Source organism: Tigriopus californicus, chromosome 9 (assembly GCF_007210705.1).
Source record: "Tigriopus californicus strain San Diego chromosome 9, Tcal_SD_v2.1, whole genome shotgun sequence".
Lineage (NCBI taxonomy): Eukaryota > Metazoa > Arthropoda > Copepoda > Harpacticoida > Harpacticidae > Tigriopus > Tigriopus californicus.
In genome coordinates this window covers 5172593-5191686 of record NC_081448.1, presented here as the reverse complement: position 1 = coordinate 5191686, position 19094 = coordinate 5172593, and the positions used below count along the sequence as shown (strand labels likewise).

General features: G+C 43.4%; 2 protein-coding genes across 2 annotated transcripts; both read right to left on the bottom strand.

The window, feature by feature from the left end:
* Window positions 1–5016: 5016 nt before the first annotated feature.
* LOC131886322 (ADP-ribosylation factor-like protein 16) lies at window positions 5017–5939 on the bottom strand. Its single transcript, XM_059234612.1, has one exon. The coding sequence runs from the start codon at window positions 5906–5908 to the stop codon at window positions 5339–5341; it is 570 nt and encodes a 189-aa protein (XP_059090595.1). The 5' UTR covers window positions 5909–5939; the 3' UTR covers window positions 5017–5338.
* Window positions 5940–6082: 143 nt separating this feature from the next.
* Window positions 6083–18031, bottom strand: LOC131886665 (serine-rich adhesin for platelets-like). The gene is made up of 10 exons (XM_059235064.1): window positions 18004–18031; window positions 17909–17953; window positions 17513–17707; window positions 17237–17427; window positions 17018–17165; window positions 16663–16947; window positions 11578–16596; window positions 11421–11516; window positions 7264–11347; window positions 6083–7181 (listed from the first exon to the last, which is right to left on the bottom strand). The coding sequence occupies exons 1-10, from the start codon at window positions 18029–18031 to the stop codon at window positions 7097–7099; spliced, it is 10176 nt and encodes a 3391-aa protein (XP_059091047.1). The 3' UTR covers window positions 6083–7096.
* Window positions 18032–19094: the final 1063 nt, after the last annotated feature.

The following is a 19094-nucleotide window of genomic DNA, read 5'->3' as shown; positions in this document are numbered from 1 at the left end:
CAAATCCTATTAGTTCTGAGCGATTCGGTCACGCCTGTATTCGTTTTAATTATAGCTGTGAAGAAGTGAATTGATCAAACAGGCGAGTCTTGTCACTCGATTCATTCCATTTGATTCGTCCATATCCGTGCCTGGAAACTAGCGCCAGTTGTCCCCGTTATTGTAAGGCTTGGCTTTGTTCTGACTTTGATGGATCTGTGGGTTATGGAAGTTGGATCAAGGTGCGTGCATACCTACGTAGGTACATAGATGAATAGATGGATGAACGGAGTCAAAGAGGTCAATGAGTGGGGGTTGGGGCCAACGAGAAAATTACCCAAAATGGATAGAAATTAAGACTTCAACGATTTGATATGAATGGCAGGTGATCTGCTGAGGACGAGGGCTTTTTTTTAATGCCAAGACCAGTCAGTCTGCTAGCTAAGCGAAGCGCAATCCGTATTAGTTGTTGCCTCGATAGGTATTAATTATACCCCTTTCCTAAAGAAGAAGACAGAGGGTTCCTCCTTATCCGTTGTAACCCTAACCGTCGGTTCCCCCTATCAATGAATGCGCTTAAGAATCAATTATCTCCTTGAATTGTGTCGTTAATGACCCTTTGAATAGCACTTCACCTGGACCCGGAATTCATCAAAATGTGACATGACTGAGAAGATTAATGGCATTTTAACAACTCGTTTGTTCTGTTCTTAGTGTTTCATATAGGTACACAAACTTGAATGTTTTATGTGTCCGTCGACTGAGTTGTGGAGAGACTAATTACGGAGAGTTTTCTTTATTGAGCAAAATACGGTCATAACCTTCTTCAATCACACAACCTCACCCAAGTTCATTTTCTTTACTCTCGACTTTGCTTTTAGAATAACTTTTTTGCTTACAGGTGCAACAAGAGGTATTATTATTATTATTTGACATTTCCAGAACGCTTTCTTGCTATCAATGTGACGCCGCATAAAATTTGTGATAATTATGGAAGTGATGTATTTCGAAAATATTCGATCGATTCCAACAATTACTTTAGGGGGAAGGTAAGGAATGATCGGAAAGTAAGTGCATAGGCCACTAATTAACTAAAGCTGCTTGGCCTATGATAATTATGGAAACGACAAACCCCCCAATTAGATTGCACCGTCATTTTCAAAACGAAGAGCCATCCCACCCTTATATCAACATGGACTTTGATTTAGTCACGCATCTGATTTGAAGAAAAAATGAGCCACTGCAGGCAGGCATTTTTGCAGTGGAAGGTTTTTTTTTAGATCTACTGATCCAGTTCAAGGTAATGGAAACCGTACTAATAAAGCCTAAATTGGACATTACTACTCTTGTTGTACATCACCATTACCTCATGACTCCCCATGATATCTGAAGGCAGCCCCAAACTTCTCCGCAAAGGCTAGATCCAATCTACAACTGATGCCAATATGGATCTTTTGAATCTAAGCTCTTGTTTGACTTTGGAAATGTATGTGCATCCGTTGTTACCCGTTGAGAGGAAACCAACCGTTTTCAGCCAGCTCGGATTGTCCCTCAATTGAACAAGACATGACGATCATTTGTACGTCGCTTTATATGCGTCTAATTACCACCTGGGGCAAAGGATTCGGCATGAAACGCCGGCTATCTTCGTCCTCGTCTTGAAGCTTCATTCGCCAGCTCTTTGCAGAAATCAAGCGCCACACCACCGCCACATCTAATTGAGGCTGACAATTTTGGTGCTTGATTTATCGAGATGTTATGATCTCGAATGTTTGGGTGAGTTGGTCTTGTGTTTGGCATGAACTATACGGTATATGTGGATGAAGTTAACTATGGGACGTGTCATCGTTATCAGAGTCAAAGTGGAAAACGAAAGACATGAAAAACCTGGCGGAGAGAGGTAGACGAAGAGAGACCTTAGATATGGGATTGCTCGGGCTGCTGAAGAGTTGGTTAAAGCTGAGCGGAAATAGTCTTTTTCAGTCTCTTAACGACTTCTCCCGTTTTATGATTATTTTACTTCGCCTCCAAACTCAATGTGACTTTGATGACTGATGGAATTCGTACGTAGTACATGCACTGAAACCAATCATACTTGGGCATACCTACCTTCACCTGAAAGGAATCAATGATCGAATAAATTAGGGCGGATGCAATGCGTGAGCGACAAATTTAATGGCTTTCATTGCACCAAGGGCAAAGGCCAAGCAGTAAGTCGGGAAATTTGACTAGCATTTTCCTAAACGTCACTTTGTGAAGGCATTTGAGACGATATCATCACCTTGATATAATGGTGTTAAGGTGCTCCCCAAGTATGTCTGCAATTGCTGCAACACCACTTCTACACTTTATGGTTTATGGCTATGGCTAGCTTTATGGAGCAGTTTTACGGAAACACGAGGAAAGACGCTTGTGACGATTTGAGGTGTAGAGGTTTTTGGATAGTTCTTTGATTTAATGAATCATTTGGATAACAAGGCAAAGAGTGCAAAAAATGGCTTACATCGTACATCCTGACTTCACTTGTCCTCAGCTACCTTGGAATAGTCTCTACGATACGAGGTGATGGTGTGTAGGTACGACAATATTTATGGCAGAATGGCAGAGACAATAGAGGAAACCACGTCCGAGATCATCCATGGCGATTAGTGCACCCAGGGAAACATTTGGGAAGCGCTAATTAAACAAAAAGTCAAATATTGTTATCATTCACTCCCATCAAAGATCACTTGGAGATCGAACTCGCGAACTTGTTGAGTTTTAGGAAACCCAGACATGCGCACAAGGGAACGTTTGGCTGGCCTTTCCCGTCCTCTACTGAACAGTCCCTCAATGGACTGAAGAGTCCCTCATGTGGACAAGTCTGACTCCAACCGTTACCAGCTTAATGTTCACTCCTCGACTAGCCATGCATGTGGACTTGAATTTGAATATTTGTCGCTAGATGACATCTGACAACGACATTTTGATCTCAGCACCATTTGCCATACCTCACAAAAATGGTATCTTTGTAGAGTACTCGCCCCTCAGCGCTCATAGTCTCATATTCTTGAGAGGCTAGAAAGAGAGAACGAGAGAGAGAGAGAGGAGAGAGAGAGAGAGAGATCAAGAAGGGCAGCTTCCATTTCCGTCGTCAAGAAAAGAGTGGAAACGCTTTGATGGAAAGTTCCTGGTTTTACCTTGGACGAGTTTTGTTGTGGTGGCTTCTCGAGGGAATTGTCGAGGAGTGTCGAAGTGCAGTATTCATTGTGCCTCACATGGTGATTGCGGATACACTCCGATAAGCATTGCGTCGAATGACAGATTTTGATCCGTATCGCTTCTCATTTGGAGTGGACGAATAACCAACGAGGACCGACCGACAAGGGCGATAATGACGACTCAAAAGCCGTTTTCGCTCAGATACCTGTGTTCAGACGGAAGCGTGAAGTAGCTAAGGAAATAATTTAATCACTCGTCCCCTAAAACGTCATTTGTTTCCTTTGCCCGGAGTGGGTCCTCATGTGTCAATTTCAATTAGAATAGGTAAATGAGACAAAAGAATTACTACCAATGTTTAGATTTGACGCAATCCTAGTTTTCTTCGACTCGTAAAACAGATATTCGTGTTTTCATAACATATCGAAGTCGAGTCCTATTGTGAAAATTAGTGGGTAGAACCACAAGGACTCTTCACAATACACATGTATGTATGGCAATGGTAGTGGTGACAATATTGTCTATGCAAATATGAGCACATAAAATTTTATGACCTTTTTCTGAGTTCCATCTCTCTCTCTCTCTGTCTCCCTCCACATCATCACTTTCAACATTCACAATTGGTAGCGAATACTTGAAGCGCTTTATAACTAAGAGAAGCAATGATTTCTCTGATGACATCAGTCCATTCGAATCAGAGCGCCATTGCTAAGCGATTTGATTCAAGATTCCTTTAAATTGCCTGATTATTGTAGTAAAGGAACATCTATCTGGAATGAAATATGAAGTTGACTTGCGCTTTTTGAGGCGCTTTAATGTAAGCGAAAGATGTGAGTTTGGAATCAAGCGAGAAAGCCAAAGGGAGAGTGAAAGAATAGGCAATTCAATATTCTGCAGGTTTTAAATTTCACTAGTGTGCGAGATCATTCATCCAGGTGGGACAAACCAGGCTTTACTTCATGACACAACCAGGACCAACCACTCTACAGTAGTATAGAATAGAATAGAAATTCCAGCCTGAGCCGCAACTATTTTTATGGGCAGAGTCTTTTCTTCAGGGACTTCAAACCAATTCCGAGCCAAAAACGAGTGAGCGAGTACGTGTAGAACCAAGTCCAAGTCCTCCAAGTAGAACTTAGTATCTCTGAGTTGAGCAAAAACGTCGTCTATCAAAGCTATTATCGGTGATAACAGAATCAGGTTTCTCGATGTATGTGCATCAATCAAAACTGGGATGTTCACTTTTTGGGGAAGTTAAAAGGGGCTACAGTCCTTAATGAAAAGAGAGAGAATCTAGCCCAATGTTAAGAGGAGGTGGTTTCGGCCAAAGGGGATCTAGGACGGTAATTCGTTTAGGCCAAGATGCCGGAGTGAAGTGTTCGGAGAGAGAAAAAGAATAAAATAGATGAGGGACAGTTTTTATCTCGTAATGCTGTAATAACAGCGTTTGGCCGAAAATAATGGCTAGATTGTTTGATCGATCGAGAATAATGTAAATTTGATGATTGCAAAAACCATCCAGACCGATCAATCGATGTTGATGCTCCGTGACAATTATTCATGAGCGTGATATTAAAACGTGGGCTGATAAAAGATGAAATGCAAGAGAATAGGATTTGAAAATACGCTCTTGTTATTATGAGATATTGAAGATTACTTAGCCTGACTTTCGTAGAAAAAAAGAATTTGCGAACATTAACATCTTTTCTAGAGCACAAGAGATTCAGATTTTCATTTGGATTTGGACGATGAAAAAAAAGGATTAACAATCCCTTGCCGTTTAGATTCTAATTTTTCAAAGTCATTGACAAGCATATTGGTATGAGAAACTAAACATTATGCTAACTTTGAATCTTTTAATTGGCTCACTCAGTAATCGCTTTGCATTCTAAACCTAAAAATGGATATATGAATGATTAACATGTCAGTCTCATGATTTTCCTTCTTATCATCATTGTATTTCTAAATAATTCAGTCTCTTGACTCTTTTCACAAGTTCACAAAAAAAAAGTTTCAAACTTAAAACGAAACGAGACGGAACTTCACGGAAGACCACAACAAAACTCACGCAACCTTTGGTTTCAATCCGTTTATTTGCCTTCCTCGCTCCGATTTGAACTTTCAAACAAATTTCGTTAATAAACCAGTTTCCACATTACGCTCACTTCTTTACGGTCACTTTCGGAAGACTGAACTGCATGATCCAATCATGGATTTCGCCCAGATTAGCCATAGTCTCCGTATTGAAAGTGAGAGAAGTGATCTTCTGGTTGGTCATGGCCACGATCTGGTCCAATCTCATGATCGCTTTCAGCTCTGACAAAGATCTCCCGCTCTTCAAATCCGTTTTCGTGAACACCACCATCACGTCCAAATTAACTGTGGCAGGTTGGCTACCGATTAACTCAATAATATAAAGGGTAGAAGCTCCAATGGTCTCCGGACTACTGGCATCGACCAGAAATAAGATCCCTTTGATGTTTCCGGATTCCACATAGGAGTGCCACAGAGGAGCCAAGGTTCCGCCCACCTCTCGAATGATGATTTCTTCGGGTGGAAGGGTTTGGTTCTTTTTCATTCGGGTCCGGGTTAGTGTGACGAGGTTGGACCCAACGGTGGGAATAGTGGACATCATCAAATCCGCCTTGAGCTTTGCCAGGTTATTCTTATTTTGAAGACATTTCAGCAGGACTGATTTGCCACAACCACTGGTCCCAACGCAAAGAATCATCGTTCTGACAGGCAAGAGGAATACAATTTGCTACTTCGACTGATTTCGAGTATTGATCAAACAAATCTAAACTTTGGCCATGGAAGTAGTAGCCATGTGAAGGCATGTTCCATTTCTTAGGAGCTGGACTCCGTCGTATGAGGGTGAAGTCAATGAATGCACTGATTTGGAAGTTTTTAGAGATTTATTCCTAGTTGATAATGTTTGATATCATAGTAAAATATGTGTTCACTTTCATGGTCTACAAAGTTTACATCATGGTTAAAAGGCACTCCGAAATGTACGTAGTACTTGAATGAATACTTGTAAATTCTCATCAACATTTTGATGTGAGATTAGGGAGGGGGAATGGGGAGAAATGTAGTGTGTGTGAAGGGAACAAGAGTCAACTTGGAAATGTTGCACTTTCTGCCGTGTAATACTCCCAAAACCAACTTGTTATTCACCCTCACAAAGGGTTTTGAAAAACGTAGAAAATGTTGACTTATAATTGCCCAGACAGTCCAAAAGACGAATTTACATTCCAAAAACGTCCGATGGGGAATATTTGTAAATAGAGGATACACTACAAATTGAGCGATGTCAGTGTGATATTTGATAACAATCAATGTGGCCGAATGTGTTTTGTAATCGTTTGAATGCTTTACAAGAATGCTAAGGGCTTCAGAGGGGTTATATTTGTGGGAGTTTTGGCACCTTTTCATCATGGCATACTTCATTTATTCGACGGAAGCTCATCAGTGTTTCAGACGGACTCATCCATTTCTCTTTACTCTAAACCGGGGGGGGATTGAAGTAGGAATAGGGGGTAGACAAGGAAGAATCAATTGACATGGTCATTGTCGCTCTTCATTTTGGGAGTACAAGGTGTGTGTGTGTGTGTATGTGTAGTGGCTTTGATTATGTAAGGCAAACTCAGGTTTGCAAGAAACGAATGGCTAGCTGCTTCTGGAATGATATTAGCTCCCACCCTGCATGGCCGTGATGGTTTCGAGATCATGTGTTCCAGACACCCAAATCTTCGCCCAGCAATTGCCAGGTCATCTGCGAGTAATAATAGATCCATTGGCGTAAATGGATTCTTTGTTGCGTTTCGTTATTTACAGAGTTGGGCATAGGTGTTGCTGTTCTTGAATTTTTTTGCTGAATTTTGGGTCCATTGTAAGATGAATCTCACACGTTCTCTCTCTACCTTAGGGTCAGCATTCGTTTCATCAAAGGCGCTGGTTCGCAAGGTTGAGGCTCACATTCGAGCTTTTCATTATAGCCACATCTGAAAGTGAAAGATGAAAATTGATTGAAGCCATATCTTGGATGCTTGGAGCTCAAGGACAGTGGATTCGAATTATATTTACCTGCACTGCAAGCAGGGACCTGACGCCGATTCCACGATAGCACCTCTTTCGTAGAAATTGCCTTGGATTTCACAGCCTCGGACTTGCTCGGTGACCTCTTCCTCTTCACCTTCATCGGCGCCGCCATTGCCCATGAGCCATTGAACAAAAGACGGTGGTTCTTGGGCAATAGTGGTAGTCACATTCATGAGGCCCATTTTGACTGGGCATTCATATCTGGGGCAGCAGAAACCCTCAATGGGTTCTTGGTTGCAACCCGGAATGGGAGGAGGGCAGCTCTGTTGAAGACAAATGATATCGCCTCGGAAGCAGAAACAGAAATCGCAAGGATTTTCACGAGGGATCTGTTGGGCTGACACATAGATTTTGCCATCAAAGAGACAGGCACCTGGTCCAATCTGGTCCAGACTGATTTGATCATAGTTTTCGTAATCGTCTAATGAAACCTCGTCTTCAGACGTGGATTGTTCTGTTCCAGCCAATGCTGATGATTGGGGATCTGATTCTCCAAGAACATCGCTACTGGCTGTTCCAATGACGGATGTAGTGGTCGTGGCAGGCGTAGTCGTTGTGTTAGCTGGAGCAATCTCACTGCTGGTTGCCGTCGACGATGCCTCGGATGCTTCAGAAACTGACGCCATCGTCGAGTCATTGCTTAACACTGTAGTTGAAGTTGGAACCTCTGTGATGGCCTCCGTAGCTCCTTCACCTTCGAATGGTCCATCAGAGCCGATTGCTTGCGTCATGTTGATTGATGAAGCATCGGTGGTAGTTAGAGTTTGAATTTCATCAAGTGTAGTCCCTGTAACTGATTCTGGTAAAGTGGTGGAATTCACTAATCCAGATGTGTCTTCTGTTGTGTTGATAGAAGAGATGCCTGATGTAATATTGACGCTAGGAATGATGGTGGTTGTAACCAAGCCATCATTGCTAGTTGATGTCAACAGGGAGTCATCTTTTTCTGGAGCTGTGGTAGTGGAAATTGTATCCTGGGTTGAGTTTGACAAAGAACCACCTTGGACAGTAGTACCGTTTGTTCCAATGGTGGTTTCCGTCGTTGACAACAAAGTGTCAGGGTCCTCCGTGACAACAGCATCTGAATCGGTGAGTTGCATAGTGGAATTGATTGTGTCTACAATTGTAGTTGATGCAATACTTGAACTTGCATCTTCATTCAAGGAACTAATGGTGCTCGATTCAGTGTCAGGGAATATGATAGGATCATTGACGCCTGTGGATGCTTGAGTGTCGGCTGTTATGGTGTCATTGACATCGATTTTGTCCAATGGGCTTTGGGTGCTTGAAACTTGGGCTTGAGCATCTAAAATATCCTCAATCAGTCCAATTAGGCTGCCGTCATCAGTAACTGATGCTTGGGTAGAGTTAAGTTCAGTGGGCCTGCTTGTGCTGGTGATTGAAGATTGATTAGAGTCAGATGTGATTGATCCCAACGTGGTCGTTGTTTCTGTTACGTTCATATTTTGATTGTTCAAGTCGTAGTCATAATCACTTTCTGCGTCATCGTCCAAAATTTCATCGCAAGTGTATTGAGGACAACACTCATCCCTTGGAATTGGCAAGGCTCTGCAGTTCTTAAATTCCTCTGGAACTGGGCATTCTCGAACGGCGCAAATCACATCGCCGTCAACGCATTGGCAAAGTTTGCAAGGGTCAGATGTGGGAACGTCTTTTCCGTTCTGAATTACCATGCCATTAGAGAGACAATATTCGATGGTTCCAGACGCTATTGTCGTTGAAGTGACCACATTGTCTTGGTCGATCGGCTGTTGTGTGGTAGAGATTGAAGATTGTTCTGATCCCGGCTCCGGCAAATCAGTTGCGTTTGCAACAAAGGATGGGTTTGTGGTTGTAATACCATCTAATACCGTTGTAGACTCACTGTCAGCTTCTTCCCCTTGGCTATCCTGATCTCCGGATGACTCCATTGACAATTCATCACTATCGGTTCCAACAGAAGAGGATCCGGGTAATTCACCTTGGCCTGGGGGCAACAGCGTTGTGGACTCGATATCGGCTTCGGTTTCTTGTCCTTCAGTTGTTCCATTTCCCTCCTCAATTTCATTTGAAGACATTGTCACAGATTCCTCGATATTGACCGTGGGTGTTGATGCAAGTCCTTCAACATCAATGGATTGCGATGTAGTTAATGCACCCTCCTCCATATTAGTGATTGAGGTCATAGTTCCAGATCCTTCCTCTAAATCAATTGATGACGAGGTTGTTACCAAACCTTCTAAATCAGTTGACGACATGGTTGTGACCGATCCTTCCTCCATATCAACAATTGATGTCATAGCTCCAGATCCTTCCTCCATATCAACAATTGATGTCATAGTTCCAGATCCCTCCTCCAAATCAATTGATGACGAGGTCGTTACCGGTCCTTCTTCTAAATTAGTTGATGACGAGGTTGTGACCAATCCTTCCTCCATATCAACAATTGATGTCATAGTTCCAGATCCTTCCTCCATATCAACAATTGATGTCATAGTTCCAGATCCGTCCTCCAAATCAGTTGATGACGAGGTCGTTAACGGTCCTTCCACTAAATTAGTTGATGACGAGGTTGTGACCAATCCTTCCTCCATATCAACAATTGATGCCATAGTTCCAGATCCCTCCTCCAAATCAGTTGGTGACGAAGTTGTTACAGTTCCTTCTTCTAAATCAACTGATGGCAAAGTTGTTCCCAATCCTTGGTCCAAATCAGTTGATTGCACGGTTGTTACTGATCCTACTCCAGATCCAATTTCATCCTCTACTGGGGCCTCAGTTCCAGCCCCTACAATATCAATAGCAGTTGTTGTCTCAGAGTCGTCTTCGGTATCAATTGAAGAAATGGTTACAGATTCATCATCATTAGCTGCCGTTGTTTCTCCAGCGTTAATATCAGCTGATGTCATGGTTCCAGACTCTACTTCCATATTAACGGACGACTCGGTGGTCGAAGCGTCTTCAACACCCACTGCTGTTGTGGTCCCAGATTCTTCGTCGATGTCTGTTGAGGACGTAGTTCCTGATCCTTGATCAACCTCGACAACGGATGCCATGGTCCCAGATTCCTCCTCAATTTCATCAGAAGTCATTGTTGTTGATTCCATATCTGTGTCTGCTGGAGCTCCTGTTCCTTGAGCTTCATCCTCGCCAACAGATGACTGAGTTCCAGATTCTGTGACGCCATCTGACTCCGTTGTTACAGCCTCTTCAACATCTCCAATGGGTGAGGACATGGTACTCGAGCTATCTGTGTCTGTTCCGGCTTCTGTTCCAGGTGCATCAGTCACTGATACGGCAGTACCTGTAGATGGTTCCCCAGTAGATGATTCTGTAAGTTGATCTTGCTTCATAGTGGAGACCTCGATTTCAAGTAGTTCTTGTTCCAGGGTGGATTCCGTTACAATATCTTCCTGATCATTGGTCTCCATTGTGGTAGGTTTGTCTGGCTCATTTTCAATATCAGACGACATTGTTGATGATGGTCCAACAGTTGTCAAATCATTAGCATTTGTTTCTTGATCTAAAGATGATTCTGTAGTAGATTCTTCTTGGCCAATTGCTTCATCTTCAGTTTCCGCCTCATCCAATGGAAGCATTGTGGTTGCGTCACTTCCTTCTGAAACGGCTTCTTCAGTTGAGGACACTACGATGGGTGTTTGTTGGTCTACATTTTCAGTGACGTTTTCGTCTTGTGAGTCTGGGGTATCAGGTCCTACACTGCTAGCATCAACGGAAGAGAAAGTAGTTGTCATGATTCCTTCCGTGGTACCGACGGTGTCATCCTCGTTACTTGTCATGTTTGCTTGTTGCTCCAACTCGGAGGTCGTTATCGAAGATCCAGCCTCAATTACCGGAGACTCTGCGGAGACGCAATTATGAGAAGGACAACATTCTCCTTCAATAAGGAATTCTTCGCATTTTAATCCAGGCACGTCTGGAGCCGGGTGACAGGGAATTCGATCACATTTAATTTCGCTGTCTACACAAAGACAGTAGGCATGGCACTTATTACTCAGGGGCACGGTTGATCCGTTGGAGAATGAAATGCCATTCTGTAGACAATTGCCTAAAAAGTGCAAAAAAATGGGTTTTTAAACAAATTAACTGATATTTAGTACCACTAAAAGTAAAGTAGCTACCTTCACCAGGAATTCCAGTCGCAGCTGTGGTACTTTCAACCTCACCACTTGGGCCAACTGTAACGGTGACCGTTGAGGTCTCCAATGATGGTGCAGCTGAAATTTGAATTGATTTGGGTAAACTATGCTCAAGTGAGCTGATCGGGATTCTACATACCACAGTCGTATTGCCTTGGACAGCATTCATTGGCCTTCGTCTCTAGAGGAGTGCAGTCTTCGAACCCTTGCGGGGGCTCACAGATTTGGGTTGAGCAAATGACGTGGCCATAGTTGCAATAGCAAAGTTCGCAAGGGTTCTCGCTTGGAACATCGGCAAAGTTTCCATAAGTTTCATTTTTGACGACACATTCGTCTTGGTTATAGTCAATAGACTCCCCGTCTTCGTCATCTAAAATTTCGTCCGGATTGTACTCGCTGTCATCGTCTAGAATGTCGGAGTAGTCGGAAGTAACAACGGTTGAGTTATCCACAACGTTCGAGTCCAATTTGTCACTCCCTTCAGCGGGTTTGAGAGTCCCATTACAGTTATTGAAAAGCAAGCAAAGTAATCCACTACCCTCTCCCTCTGTGGAAATATCGGTTCCGTTAATGGACTCGGTCTTGTTGACAGTGCTAGCAAGTGCCTCTGGTTCTGAATTAGTGGCATTTTTGCAATTGTTAAAGAGCAAGCAAGAGAGACTGGTGTCAATACTGGCATTTGTCACCGATGATTCCGTCGAGGTTTGTTGAAGTCCTTGTTGTACTGCAGTTGTTATATCAATGGATCCTGGAGTGGTGTCCCCCTGCCCCAATGTTGTGGAAGCAGTGCTGGTAATACTTGTCAAATTAGCAGAGTCAGGGAACACAATTGCATCTTGATCGGGTTTTTCATTATCCGGAATTTCATCTGCATTGGTTTCATCTTGATCGCTGATTGGTAATGTGGGAGTAGATGATGTCAAGTCAATAATGGTGGCATTTGAGCCAGACATATCTTGAAAGGCCGTGGTTATCTCCATTGCAGATAGTGTGGTTGATTCCTGAACTTCAGTGTTCGAATCATTGGTAAAGGCCATGGAATCAATTGCAACAGTTGTGCTTTCTATTCCGCCGCTAACCGTTGAGTCTGTGCCCATTGAACTAATCATTGAAACAGTTGTGCTAGAGGCTGTTAAGTCAAAGTCATTGGAAAAATCGGAAGGAACAATGGTCGAATCTGAAGTGCTTGAGTCAACGGTCTTGTTGGTGTTAAGTTCAACGGAAGCCGTGGTCATATCAGGAGCGCCAGTGGTCATATCAGGAGCGCCAGTGGTCATATCAGGAGCGCCAGTGGTCATATCAGGAGCGCCAGTGGTGGCATTGTCATCCGATTCTAGAAGGGGTGTGCTCAAGTCAGATGAGGTCGTTGTCGAAACAAAATCATTGGAGTCGTTGAAGGAGGCTGCCATGTCTTTCGTGGTTGAGTCGGGGACGTTTGTCGTGGAATCAATCGATCCCATTGTTGTTTCAAATTCTCCGGTAGAGAGGTTGGAAGGGACAGACGAGAATATAGAATCTGAGGTTGTCGAGATAATTGAAGTGTCATTATTGTCAGAGTCGTCGTCTAAGATGTCAAAGTCAGAAGGCAGATCCTCCAATTCTGATGAGGTTGAAACCTGAATGGCTGGTTCCATTGGCGAAGACGTGGTTCCTTGTGCGGTTGTTTCATCCGCTGAAGTTGTTGATGTAGATAACTCTTCCTCCTGGTCTCCGCTTATTTCTCCCAAGATAGATGACGTCGGGGATGAGGTGGTTGATTGACTAATGGTCGTGATTTCAGGGCTTTCGGTTTTCATGGCTTGGTCAGTCTCTTCAATCGTGGATAATGAAGCAGTCCCAGTGGATGATTCAATTTCTTCAGTGGAAGAAAGTTGAGAACTCTCAGTGGTTATAGTATCATTCTCCTCATCCACATTCAAGACAGAATCGGGTACTGTTCCCTTTTCTGTGGAACTAGATTCAGTGGGTGTCTCAGATTCAAAATCCGTTTCATTGTCCGTATCATCATCCAGGATTTCTCCGTCAATTGACGCTGATGCTGCAGTTGTGGATTGGGGAACCCCAGTGGAAACTTGTTGCAAATTTTCTGTTGTAGAATACGTGTCTGAAACGGTAGTTGATTCAACTTCTTGGTTGGTGGTTTGGGGAGAATCGTCCATGTTTGTTCCTTCACTGGAAATGCTCGATCCAGTCGTGTTCAAGGACTCTGAGATGGAATTATTTACCATTTCATCGACCATTGGCTCTGCATTAATGATAGTCGAAGCGCCAGTAGAAGTTTGTTCCAAACCTTCGGTGGTGGAGACGTTATCCTCAACAGTATCGATTTCCGACTCGTCACTACTGGATGATACGGCGCCGGTAGTAGTTGATCCAAGCTCTTCACTGGAAGAGGGTTCAGTAGGTTTTATTGACTCAGTCTCTTCATTGGTGTCATCATCCACGATCACCCCATCAATACCGGCCGAAGCTGTGGTTGTTGATTGAATTGCCTCCATTGTAGTTTGATCCAAACCATCCGTGGTTGACACGATGTTGCCCATGGTTGTAGTTTCTGATGGTTGCTCGGTAAATATAATCGAATCTTCAGTGGAACTAGATCCTGGTGCAGGTTTTACAATCGCTTCGTCGGTGTCATCATCCAAGATATCTTCGTCAACTGAGGCTGAAGCTCCAGTTGTTGATTGAATTGCCTCCATTGCAATTTGATCCAAACTAGAAGTAGTTGAATCAGTGTCTCCAATGATGGTGGTGATTTCAGATTCCTGGTCATTGGCGAATATTGAATCAACAGTAGTGGATCCAAGGCCTTCACTAGAACTGGATTCCGAAGGCTTTACCGACTCTTCATCTGTTGCATCATTTGCGTCATGATCCATGGTCTCTTCATCAACTGATCCGGAAGCTCCAGTGGTTGAAGGAATGTCTCCAATAGTAGTTTGTTCCAAGTCTTCTGTGGTTGTTTCAATATCTGCCGTTGTGGTGCTCACTGAACCTTGATCAGTTGTGATGAGAGAGTCAGTAGTGGTTGATCCAAAACTTTCACTTGGACTAGCCTCTATTGGCTTTAGGGCCTCGCTCTCATTATCGTAGTCTGCGTCATCGTCCAAAATCTCTCCAGCATCGAATGCTGAGGCTGCGGTCGTTGTTGGCGAGTCTCCCGTGGAAGATTGTTGGGGACTTGCCGTAGTCGAAAGAGCGTCGCCAACTGAAGTCGACTCCTGATCAGTATTGAGTGGAGAATCAGCGGTAGCTGAATCGGGTTCTTCATTAGAATCAGTGCCTTGTGGTTTAACGGGTTTAGGTGTCTCGTCGTCCTCATTGTCATCTAGTGTCCCTTCGACAGAAGATGCATTGGATTCAGTCGTCGAAATTGTGTCTTCAATTGTAGTGACGTCCGATTCCTGGTCCGTGCTTGATTGGGAACTGAGAGTGGTCGATGCAGCACTTTCAGTAGATGTAGACTCTTCCAATTCATTTGGTCCTAGCGAGTCTTCGGAACCAATTCCGTCGGGTTTTACGACCTCAGAATCGATTTCATCTGTGTCATCATCAAAAATTTCCTCATCAACGGTTGTCGAACCTTCTGTGACCGCTTGAATTTCTCCACTAGGAATTTCTTGCGAATTCTGAGTGGTAAATTGTACATCCGCAAGAGTAGAAGCTTCAGACCCATCGGAAGTCATCTCGGGACCTTGAGTGGTTGATTCACTTCCAATAGATTCCTCAGGTTTAACAGGCTTCGACTCTACTCCGTGGTCAGCATCATCTTCTGAAATATCTCCATCAACGGATGCGGAAGCTGCAGTTGTTGATTGAACGCCTTCAATAGAAGCTTGTTCCAAATCGTCTGCGGTTGTAGAGGTACCGGTAACTGTTGTGGTTTCCAATTCTTGGCCAGTAGTTGAAAGTGAATCAAGAGTGGTTGATCCAACACTCTCGTTGGAACTTGTTTCTTCGGGGTTCGTAAGCTCAGTATCTATTCCATCACTAGCGTCATCATCTTGAATTTCCCCATCAATTGATGTCTGAGATTGGACTGTTGTCGCCTCTTCTTCATTTGTTGTAATTTGGGACGACGAGGTAGTCACGATCGTTTCGACGTTGTCCAAGTTATCGGTAATGTCGTTGTCTCCAACTAAGACCGTGGTACCTTGAGTGACGCTGTCATTTTGTTGGTCCCCGAGTTCCACTGAATCGCTTGATGTTGTGGTACTATCAGGAATAACGTTGTCTGTAGAGCTCTGTTCTGAGTCACTTTCAGTTTGTTCTTGACCTTCAGCCAGCATTGTGGAGCTTTGGGTGGTTACCAATGGGACTGAAGTGGTTGCGTTCTTATCACTTGAATTTTCGAAAATCTCTTGGTCGCCATCGGTCACAACTGACGTTGTTGGAGCGGTTGTCGATACAATCTCATCTGATCCTTCAGTGGTGGTTTGTATTTCCTCGTTTGAAGTTGTTCCCTCTTGTGAAGTAGTTGATCCAATTGGCGATGATGATGTTGAAACAGCCTCTTCATCCTCAGAATAATAGTCATCGTCTAAAATCTCGTCTGGGTCAACTTGTTCCAAAATCTCGAGACAATCGTAGGTAGGACAACATTGACCTTCCGTGTAAATAGGCTTGCAATCAAGATGGTTTTTAGGCGGTGGCAGGCAGTCTACAGAGGCACAAATGATGGCTCCCTTGTAACATTGACAAAGACCATTACAGGGATTTTGAGACGGGACATCTGCACCATCATCATAAGTTGTTCCGTTTAAGCTACAAGTGTTTTTATCTTTCCCTGCTTCGGTTGTGGTCAAAGGTGAATCCTCGTCTCCTTCAGCTTCTTCGGGTGGTGTCATTGTCGAGGAATCAAGTGGTTTTACTTGAGCAGAGGATTGTGGCTCCTCTGAGGATTCCGTAACGTTAGCTTCATTACCGTCTTGAACCAAAGTGGACGATCCTTGGCCTTGGTGAGATCCTGCACCGTTGTCCTCAAATCCAGCTAAGGGGAGATCTTCATCATCATCGTCTTGAATTTCATCAGTTGGCTCCTTCTCCTCTCCTTCAGTGCTCTCAGGTAGAATTATTTCGTCTCCCGTGTTTTGATCAATATCATTGGTAACAGTCGTTGTAGCCACCGAATCCAAGATGTCGGTAATATTATTTGGTGCTAAAAAGACCAGGAGCTGAAGTTAAGTATCTTTTAGTTCTAAAGGAAACTGATTACATAACTTACTGCAAACATATTCTTTAGTACAACATTCTCCCTCTGGGGGTGGAAGCGCAATGCAGTTGTCAGTTTCTCCTTCCAAGGGTCCGCCCATACAAGGATCAATGGCACAAATGATGTCGCCTCCCATACAATAGCAATGTTCACAAGGGTCCTGAGTTTCAATATTCGTTCCTTCTTCAATGAATTTTCCGTTTTGATAGCATCCGTTTTTGGCGGGCAATGCCGTGGTTTCAGTTTCTCCATCAAGTCCAATTAGGCCGCCTTGTCCGGGAAAGTAAATTCCATCTTCTGGAACAAAATGAATTTGACTTGTTAGGAAAAAGAGGACAATTTCCCTCATATTGGTTTTGACACTTACTGCACATGTATTTAACTGGGCAACAAACACCCTCTTGGAAGATGGGCTCACATCCGGGGACTTTTAGTCGACATTCTTGCATTACGCAGGCAGTGTGATTTCGAATGCAATAACACAATTCACAAGGATTATTGGGATCTCTGGGGATCTAAAACGGAAGAAGTTGAGCAATGAGATCCGAGCCCAGCTCTTTAAGATTGTAAACATTTTCAAACTTACTTGCATTCCATCCATGTAAAATTGGTCATTGATATTGCAACCTTGGCCTGGGATGGAAGTCATGGGGAGGGCAGAAATGTTCGCGGAGGCACTGATCACACTGAAACCATCAGTGGAAGTTGACGAGATCGCTGACTCGTCCGATAACATTGGAGGAGGCAATGTGGTACTCGTCCAAAGTTCCACCGGAACTACATGGAAAACCATTGCCATTAGCATTAACTGCTGTCCATCACGATTTGTGAACAGTTTCAATGTCAAACGATTGTTATTTACCTTGAGGGCACATAATGGTTGGACAACATTGATCCTCGTGCTTTTCCACCACGCAGTTTTTCCCCACGGGTTTGATGAACGGGCACACATTGAGATAGCACATGAGCATCTGGTTCTTGCAAGTGCAGTTCAGGCAAGGTTCGTTCGTTTTGATCTGGTCGCCCTCATTGTAATATTGATATTGGTAGTAACAGCCTGCGAATAAAAAAAACAGAAAAGTCGTGCTCAATTTCCATGGTCAGAAAAGTTCGTTATGTTGTATTGACAGACTTACGATTAGAAGCATCTCTCCTGTGTCTGACTACAAGAAGTGTGTTAAAATATGAATACTGTTAGTACATGTGGGTATAGCGAATGAAGAAAAGACCATATCTACATGATTTGATTCTCACTTACCATCTTGGGGGAAATCCAATCCATTCTCCCAGGATTCCAAGGGAGCTAAAACGGAAGGAGAGAGAAACTTGAGAGGTTTTTCGCCGACAACTTACCAAAGGAATTTGCCAGTGAGGGCCTCATGGATGAGTTTCCCATTGTTTTTGTGTGCTTTGGCAAATTGAATTTAACTTTTACGTAATGGAATGCATTCATCATTCTCAGTTCATGTACAGGCCTTCTTCCATCTAAATCACCGTTATCACAAGGAGACAACGAGTGGGCATCGGAGAAATTGGAAGATTGGAAGCCGACAAATTGCAGGGCTTCGCTGTCATTCCATTGCCTTTCTTGGCTCTACAGATGCCTGCGGTTGGCATTTTTTTTTGTTGCCAGTAACTCATATTTTGACTTAATTACTACTCTTCATGACCTCAGCAAGAAATAGTCATTTTGTTCGTGGTCCCATATTCATTTCCCGCAGTCATTTTTCTCAATGCTAGAGTGATCACGTTTTAGTGCAAATAGTATTTCATTCATTGTGCCCATTGTGCCTTGATTCCAGCGATCGTGGTGTTTTGTCCTCCACCAAACGTACCTGCTTGAACTGACGCCAAAAGAAGTGAGCTTAGCCAGAAAGCAATGAGGAGAGACCATATCCAGCGGTGAAATCCTTGCCCTGAATCAAGACTAGTCATGATGTGTCTTTTATCGTGGGGCAATCCTGAGAAGACAGTAATGACCAATCTGAAAAGGAATAAGAGAGGGAGGGGTTTTCATGAGTGTATGTCCAAACTTTGTGTTGTGCTTCCTAGAACTCTTTAGTCGTTGTTCAATATTTGTTGACCAGAAACAAAATCCTGTCAACAAACCTATCCGTATTTGCCAGAGGAGACCTTCCATCCCCACTTCAAAGGAGGTATGGGTTCGCAGTAAGTAAGTGCATGATTATGTTGGAATCGAACTTCCCAGAGGACCACTTCAGACTGCTCGAACTTGTTTCCGTGTTTGCAACTTCAACCGACCGTTTTTGATCTACAAGCTAATATCGACATACTGTACTGTCGATACAAGTGGGTTTAGCCTCCCCAAAAGTGTTGATTGGCATCTAGAGATGCTCTCTCAATCTAAACCTCATAGATAGGATTGGTCTGGCCAAGAATTTGATATCGTCGCCTTATCCGCAAACTCTCTTGACAAGCCATTT